Source organism: Diadema antillarum, unplaced genomic scaffold, assembly GCF_040938485.1.
Source record: "Diadema antillarum isolate AM-2024a unplaced genomic scaffold, OU_Dant_1.0 seq00001252_RagTag, whole genome shotgun sequence".
NCBI lineage: Eukaryota > Metazoa > Echinodermata > Echinoidea > Diadematoida > Diadematidae > Diadema > Diadema antillarum.
The window spans coordinates 125,723-134,585 of NW_027272038.1; the positions used below are offsets into that span (position 1 = coordinate 125,723).

Below are 8,863 nucleotides of genomic sequence, written 5' to 3' on the forward strand. Positions count from 1 at the left end.
TTTGAAATGCGGATTCGGGTTTTAACTTTGTTGCGGGCGCGGTAATTATAAACCAAGCAGTCAAGGGATTAAAAGGAAATGCACTTAAAGCTGTCGGTGGTATTTTAGATTAAATCTGAAAAAACAAAGTGCTTTTTCATAATATGGCATACTTGCATTTGCAGCGTAGTTTATTGATGATCTTTATTGCTACCAATGACATACTTGCCTTTGTAACAGTCTTTGATCTTATTTTTTTTCTCAGTCTACGGCAGATTGGCCGTGTACTGATTTCACTCCTGAACCTTGTCACCTCTTTCTTCTATTTTTTTAGTACATTTGAGGTGACTTATTACATTTCAGTAATATTTCCGTGTGTGCGTGTAAAAGACATTATATTTCTCATAGCAGTTTATTTGTCGCTCCATCAGTTATTTCTAACGTCTTGAAACAAAGAATAAATGGTGACTGCGTGACATAAATGACGTCATTTTAAGAAACTGCTCCTCCCACATAGAGAGATTCGCTAGTAATAAGCAAACATACAACAACAATAAGTCCTACCCATGGAACTTTTCATGTCCTACCTCACAAGAAACGGACCACGTCGTCCAAAGATGCCTGTATATTCACTAATAAAAAGATGTGGAACTTAGGGCATCTTCTGACTGTCTCTCTTACGATAAGATCACGATTTCTATAAGTTCTTGCTATTCTCTGTGTCTTTCTCATTTTGCTTAATGAGGTTAAAGATCAGAATGGGGTCAAGTTTGGGGTCACCTAAGAAGCTCCCTGAGGTGGATATGAGCGGAAAGACGATCATCGTCACAGGAGCAAACACAGGTATGAGGGAAGGAGGTAGTACGACCAAAAAACAGTAAAACAAATAAAAGCGATTCTATGAAAATATAGTGTTTATAACAACGATGATAATAATATTGTAAGTGCTATAACATAGTCATTATACTACTATTCTATTATCGTTGTCCTTCTGAGATACATCTTTCTACTATTGTATTATGTTATTCCACAATATATATAATATTATATTATATTATGTTGTTCTATTTAATTTTATTCTATTTTATTTTACTTTGTTTTATTTTATTTCATTCTATTCTTGTCCATGCTATTGTATTCTATTATTTTCTATTGTACTGTATTCTATCGTATTCTATTCTATTCTACTCAATTCTATTTAATTACATTACTTTACTTTACATTACATTACATTACATTACATTAGTATATCCTTTTCTAACATATTCTATTGTATTCATGTAATGAAGGGTAAGAGTCTAATGTGACTGCAATGTTCTCTGTGTAGGTATAGGATACGAGACGGCAAAGTCCCTGGCCCAGGTTGGTGCCAGGGTCATCCTGGCCTGTCGGTCTGAGACCAAAGCACTCGAGGTAAGGCGTTATTTCTAATAATCTAGGACCTGGATTAGAGATAAAAAGCGTTATTGATATTGGTTTAGAAATAGTTTTGTGTGTTGCCCATGGCTATGATTGACAAGTGACCATAAGTTTCAGTACGCTAGCCTCTAATATCTGAATAAGTCTTTCATTTAGATTACTTTACCATAAATTTGTGTCTCTTTAAAGTTCTCAGCTATCCGTTCAATCCGTATTTCACTGAGAACAATGCTAAATACAGATTTCCAATATACACTGTCTTTCAAAAGCTGGATCCAGTGTTCAAAAAATCAGACAAGATAAATAAAATTCACTCTTCATTGTGGTTGCAGAGCAACATACGGACTTTCTCTTGTCATTGTTTTTCTTTTCCCCGAAAAGTAACACCGTATTCACTGTGCTTAATTACTTGTAACGGGCTAGTGAGAGCAGCTTTTACCCTGACATCCGTATTACCCAATGAACACGTGATACTTATTTTCACATTCAGAGAGAGAGTTAGCCTTTTGACAGGGCCCTCTCGCTGTAATGACGAGTGAAGTGAGCCCAGCCGAGCGCGAATACCTCACTCAGCTGGGCTCTCTTACCATACAGCGAGATGGCCTTGACAAAAGGCTAAAAGAGTGTTTGATTCAATTTCGCGTGTCTATTGATTTATATCAATATCGTACTTCTGATCATTACTTCATTAGACATTCCAAGTGTAACAGAGCTCAATTGAGGTAAGAGAAAGCGCATCCGGTTTGTGTAGGGCATGGGTTGTCCGGTACCTCACTTTGCGGCAACTACATATGCTGCAGGACAACCTCAGTTAAGGATGCGCATGTGTTATTTTCTCTCTCTTTTTTTTTCGGATACCTGATGGGTAGTTTAATTCTTCTCGATTCTTTCGTAGGCAATCGAACGCATGAAGAAGGAACATGTGGAGGAGAAGGCAGATGCAAACAAAGCGAGAGTGAAAACAAAGGTTTGTTTACTGGACAACATAATCTATGTTGGCATACGATTTGTGTATACGTGTGTCTATGTGAGTGTTGGTGTGTGTGTGTGTGTGTGTGTGTGCGTGTGTGCGTGCGTGTGTGTGTGTGTGTGTGTGTGTGTATGTCTCGATTGAAAATTTCACATTGCCAATTGTTCCTAATTGACACAGGTTGACGAACTTGACCTAGAATTCATGGCCCTTGACCTAGGGTCACTGGCCAGCACCAAGTCGTTCGCAGAGGCGTACAGAGCCAAGGGGCTTCCCTTACACGTGTTAGTGTGTAACGCTGGTCTAATAGCCTATGGGACAGAAGGTGAGTTCATGTGAGATTGTTTTCTCGTATTCTCTTGATCAAATGCCCGTTTCGTGCAATGCAATCTTAAAACGATGAAATTGTAATATCAGTGCAGCTGCTGCAACCTGTTTGAGATCATAATACAGTTGGTCTTTGCAGTAGTTGACATGACGTACAAAAGTAAATCAAAATAATCATAGTGTAGCGTATTTTTCTTTTCTTTTCGTTTAATCTTGTATCAATTGAAAGGTGATGAATGTGTTTGATTTGTGATTTTACTTAGCCAAGTTGACCTTATTTCCATTTGTATAATGCTGATAGATAAGTGTACTCCATATATCCAAAACAAAAATTATGCTCAACTTTGTATTCCTACCAGTGTTACACAGGGAGCACCTTTCAAACCAATAAGCATATCTAAAGGACGGTGCTCCTATTACTAGTGTGAAAAAGATGCAAAATCAAACCTCTTCTTTTCATAGACTGATGATAGCCCTAAGTCGGAAAAGTAGGAAATTGGCCATGATCTGTTGGCAAATCATTTTTTAAGGCTCGGTTGATCCACTTTCACTTGTTTAAATAACATGAAAAGTTTATATCACGAACATTTCCTATTTCGTTTTGGACATAACGCGTACACCTCCTTATTCAATTTTAGAGTAACGCGTTTACCCTTGCCAATAAAATGGGACATATTTTTAGGCCTTTCAGAATATCATAGTGGGATGAACATGTTCAAAACTAAAAGAAACACATCACAACGTAACTTTATTTTAATATATGACGCGTCGCTCTGACATTCTGATCGGAAACAGAAGTAATTCAGTGAAAGGGAAAGAACTATCTTGGATTAATTTGATTTCGGTTTCTCCCTGTGTGTGTGTGTGTGTGTGTGTGTGTGTGTGTGTGTGTGTGTGTGTGTGTGAATGTGTGTTCTCTACTCTCGCATATCTCACTGAACTTTGAACTTTCTGCCATCACAGAACCAACCGCTGACGGCTTCGAGATTCACTTCCAGGTCAACTACCTCTCTCACTTCCTGTTGACCCTTTACCTCCTGCCGGTTCTCAAATCCTCTGGACCGGAAAGCCGGATAGTCTCGGTTTCTTCTCTCATGTATCGGTTTGCTAACTGGGACGAAGCCGACTTCCAAACGTTAAAAACACGAGCCACAAGCAAGAAATATGCAAATTCCAAACTTTACCAGGTAATCCGTTTCAAATGACATTGTTAATATTAGCAATCACATAAATCTATCTCTCCAGAGATGGGAAACTATTTAAAATGGAACTTTTGGTGTTGTTGTTGTTGACGTTGTTGTTGAAGTTCCACAATATTGCAGAAAGTTTTCGTCTGTTTCATAGAATTTTTAAGAACGCGCCGTATAGGCACAAAGTCACTCCTAAGTTGAATGTGATGGTCAGAAGTATCATAGAAATGTTAAATGGAATATCCATGTGTCTTATGTATGTGTAAGCATCTTTCATAATAAATGATACATCTAGGGGCCAGAATTCACGAAGGTGGTACAATCGTGTCCACGGGTTTAAACAATGGACGATTTGTATGGGGCGCCATTTGTCGCGTGAACTATTTCGTTACGAACTCAGTCATTTCGTCAACAAAATGATAATTTCGTAGACGAAATTACTGATTTCGTAACGACATATGCCATGCGACACACTTGCATCTGATTGAATGCAGAAATAAAAGCAAGCAAACAAACAAACAAACAAACACACTTGCCTTGGCGCTCCATACAAAACTGCGGTCTTTGCCAATGGCTTAAATCATGGACAAGATTGTACCACCTTCGTGAATTCGGGCCTATATGTTTTATTAACAAAGTTATATCATCATACATAGCGCCCTCTGTTATATTTTCGTGTGACTATTCGCCACACAATAGTCCTGGGCTAGAACTCGATACTTCATAATTATTATCTCCATATGTATTTCTCTGCTATCATTCATCGACACGCGCAGATTATGAACATGTTCTCATTGTCGAGAAGACTGGATGGGTCAGGGGTTAGCGTATTTTCGCTGCACCCTGGCGTGGTTGACACGGACATCGCTAGGCGCGAGGGTCAGCAGATGTCGGGAGCATCGAAAACCGTTCTGAGAATGCTGCGCGCATCTAGTGAGTTACATGGCTAAAACTCATTGGGATCCGAGAATTTTGAAGATCGCCATAAATTGATAATAAATTATGTTGTTGTTATTGTTTTATTTTTTCTAATTTAAGTTGAAACGTTGAAGGTCAAAATATGTAATATCGTCTGTTGCAACACCTAGTTCTGCATTTGTATTATTGTTACTATTCTCCCGCGGCTATTAAAGCACGCCAAACTGACCACGTGGCAAAGAAGTCAGTTAGTGATTGTCAGTCTGTCATCATACCAAGTTAGTTATTTAATAGATCTGTCCTTGTTTATTTTGTACAGTTTTCTTAAAGCTATACTTAACAGATTTGAATTTATCTCACAGTGTATTACCATTGCTACCTCTGGTTTTGTTGTACAAATATACAGTTCCTATCTCATACCATCAGTTGACCACTGCGCTTTGGAGAGGAGTTTTTTGGTTTTAGTTTTTAGTGCGGGAGACTATCATCAATATATAATTATTTTGTTTGCTGACAAGACTTTATAAGAGCGTATGTCATACAAACAACGAAAAATAGTAAAAGCCGTACGCCATGAAATTTACTATAGCACTCGCCAAAATACTACTACTATGTTTATAGTAGTCATGAAGATGCCATGACAGTATACTATAGCTCACGCTTTCAGCATAGACACACTGTGACCACTATACAGTTCTTTCTGATTCGATGTGTCATAATATCTGGTAATGGGTAGGACAATAATTACTCCTCAGGCCTCTCCTTTGACATTTCTGATGGTCTTACACCAAAGGAATACATAATTTATGTTATTTTCATGCTAATATCGTGGTTTGTCCGGGTATGTATGACTACATGATTAGGCCTATTACTTTCGTATTTACCACAAAAGAAGAACTATTCAAACTTCTTGTAGCTGAAAGTTGTCAAGATCGCGACATCGGCGTTATTCATCACAGAGTGGCGGATCCAGAGGAGGGGGGGGGGGGGGGCACTGTTTGCGCTCCCCGCATTATTTTTGGTTAAAACAAAGGAAATTTTAAAAAAGGGGAAAAATGGGAGGGGGCACATTCGCCCCCTTTTATTTTGTAAAGGCGCCTCCCCTACGGAATTCCTTGATCTGTCCTTGTTACGATATAAAGGATGAGTAAATTCCAATATAACTATCGTTTAAGTATACGCCTTAAAACCTGCCCAATGACTTAATCTTATTTTGCATAGAGATGAACACATCCTTGGGCTTTATCGAATCTTGCCGTCTTTCTACATTAGAATTACTGCATTTCAGTTTAAATTCCAAGACAATACCTCCTAACGAGGATTTCCCACCTTTTGAGAAGGCCGAGAACATTATTTCTTAACAAATATCATCCCCTGTTTTTATTTGTTTATTTATTTATTTAGAGATTATGCGATCCTCGTTCGATGGTGCTTTGACTACACTGCACGCTACCGCCAATCCGGAGTATGACGGGAAAAGCGCCCTCTACTTCGAGAGCGGGAAGCCGCAATCTCTGTCGTCACTACCCAGGCAAGACAAAATACTTCTCAGCACACAAAAGATGTACAAGAACTTTTTTTTTTTTGGTGTAAAAATAACTGCTTTAGGAATTGTATATACCCTACGAACAGTATACGACCTACTTTAATAGCTAAACAATATCTGTCCAGTCTCCCTTACCTGCTACCGAGGACCAAAGTTTGAGAGTGAATGGACGTTTCCAGACCTTGAACTCACCCCCCCCCCCCGCAAAAAAAACAACAACAACCAAACAAACACAAACAAACAAACAAACAAAATAAAAGCAAAACAAAAATGGAAAACAAAAACGTAAAACGAGGTGCTCTGGAACAGCGTGACTTCAACATTGCTTTCTCCGTGGTAAGGGAAAATTTCTTATCTTATACCTCCGTCTTTTTTTCCCCTCCTGTACTGGTACCCGACCTGCAGAGTGGCTCTGATCCATCTTTTATTAGGACCACTTTGCGTTACCTCGTCTTTTGATATCCCAGCAAATTCAAAACGGAATTCTCTTTGACTTGTATGCTCATTAATATTAATAAGTGATATAAATTACTGTATAATTTGTATATGAAGGGTTGCTCTTATGTTCTGAGATTGATTTCGTTATGTAAAGTAAGCATCTTGTTTTGTTTGTATTTCATTTGCTATTTCATATGTAAGAGCGCCATGAGCATCATTATTGATGGACTTCAGCGCTTTATAAAAGGCCACTATTATTATTATCATTATTATTATAATCCCCACAAAAGTTGCAATCCGAATCCTTAATCTCAACAAAAACCATATCATCCCTTTAACGTCTGCAGTTTTTTCGATCTTCACACAAAGAGGCAAAAATAAAAATAACAGCAGAAAAGAAAAATCACCAAATTACTGTTGTGATAGTTTTCAGATATTGAATGCATTTCGTTGTTGTTTTTTGCGTGTGTATTTTCATTCTCTACTTTCTTCAACCTTGTAGAAGTGAGGAGAAGCAAGAACTAATCTGGAAGTATTCAATGGACTGCCTCAAAGACTACGTGACTGAGGACGTACTGTCGAGTGAGCTGACGTCACAATAGATTACATGACGTCATGCAGTTCTCTGAATCATGCATCAATATCATGCTTTGATCTTTTTCTTTTCTTTCTTTCTCTTTTTAGGAATTTGTATATCTCTCCCCATTTCGTGTATATCACCTCCTATATATTCAGATATTGCAAAACGTAACAACATTTTGGAGACATCCCTGGTATAAGCAAATGATGTAGTGAATGTAAAGTGCATCATCTATTTTACTTCCATTCACAGTTAAGTCTCTAACCTGTATTATATTATAGAAAACTATATTATGGTTGTCCCAAAAATAATTGAATATATGTATATGTGTATACATATACATATAAGTGCAAAAGCTTCCACAATTAGTTATGAGTTTATAATGAATAGTTTGTTCGCCAAAACCCATAAGTCCATTTTTGAAGATTTTGAAGTATGGTCTCTGTCATAAAGTAAAAACTAATACCTTTTAAATGATATATTGGTTACTACATATAAAAGTACATTTTTTAAAGTTATGGTCAAATCAAGCAAAAATTGTCTCATTATTCTTTGTATTCTTCTTTACCTTAAATCGCAAATATCTCCATTTGGCAAATCGGTTTTTGCGAAAAAACTCATCATATATATATATATATACATATATATATACATAAATATACATTATTATAAAGTATATATATATATATATACAATATATATATATATATATATATATATACAATATATATATATATATATATAATATATATATATATATACAATATATATATATATATATATATATATATATATATATATATATATATATATATATAATATAAGCTTTCACAGGGGAATCTACGTTTGAAAACGAGTTATCTTAAGGGGATTTCCTTTATATAACACATTGTACTCTCTTTCGCCGCAGCTGTCGCTGTAGAAAAGAAGCGATGCAATGTAAATCATTTATGATTATATACTTTATTCCTTTGTTTTGAAAGTAATAATAGTAACAGCTTCAGCAATAACGCTAATTATAACAAGGAGATAAAATTGATGATGACAAACTGAGATATAAATGTTTGCGGGCCACCAAATGAGTATACATTTGCCCTACAGCAAGGACTTTAGACACATTGATGCTCTCAACCCATACCTCTCTAAAAAGAAATCGAGTGAAAAAATTCACTCCTAAAAGAGTGAATACAAAAAAGAGTGAATTTAGAGTGAAAATGTTCATTTTCACTCGTTTTAGAGTGACCTCAGGGATCACTCCAAAATCTTCGAGTGATCCCTGACGTCACTCCAAAATGAGTGAAAATGAACCTTTTCACTCAAAATTCACTCCAATTTCACTCTAAATTCACTCTTTTTTGTATTCACTTTTTTTAAGAGTGAATATTTTCACTCGATTTTTTTTTAGAGAGCAGGATTATAGATAGGTACACGGAAGGATAGAGAAAACTTATGTTGATTGATCAGCATGTGCGCTCCTGTATAATGGCTGCTAATGA

General features: G+C 36.6%; 1 protein-coding gene across 1 annotated transcript; it reads left to right on the forward strand.

Moving 5' to 3' along the window:
- The first annotated feature begins 728 nt into the window (after nucleotides 1-728).
- Nucleotides 729-7,389, forward strand: LOC139745316 (retinol dehydrogenase 12-like). Its single transcript, XM_071655715.1, has 8 exons — nucleotides 729-822; nucleotides 1,307-1,392; nucleotides 2,294-2,365; nucleotides 2,549-2,693; nucleotides 3,659-3,882; nucleotides 4,662-4,818; nucleotides 6,208-6,334; nucleotides 7,290-7,389. The coding sequence occupies exons 1-8, from the start codon at nucleotides 738-740 to the stop codon at nucleotides 7,387-7,389; spliced, it is 996 nt and encodes a 331-aa protein (XP_071511816.1). The 5' UTR covers nucleotides 729-737.
- The last annotated feature ends 1,474 nt before the right edge of the window (nucleotides 7,390-8,863 follow it).

What these genes read in the sequence shown, in the direction of transcription:
- LOC139745316 (XM_071655715.1), top strand. Translation starts at nt 738, where the DNA reads ATGGGGTCAAGTTTGGGGTCACCTAAGAAGCTCCCTGAGGTGGATATG. An exon ending in CAAATTCCAAACTTTACCAG is followed by an intron (nt 3,883 to 4,661) that starts GTAATCCGTTTC and finishes CGACACGCGCAG; the next exon opens with ATTATGAACATGTTCTCATT. An exon ending in GAGAATGCTGCGCGCATCTA is followed by an intron (nt 4,819 to 6,207) that starts GTGAGTTACATG and finishes TTATTTATTTAG; the next exon opens with AGATTATGCGATCCTCGTTC.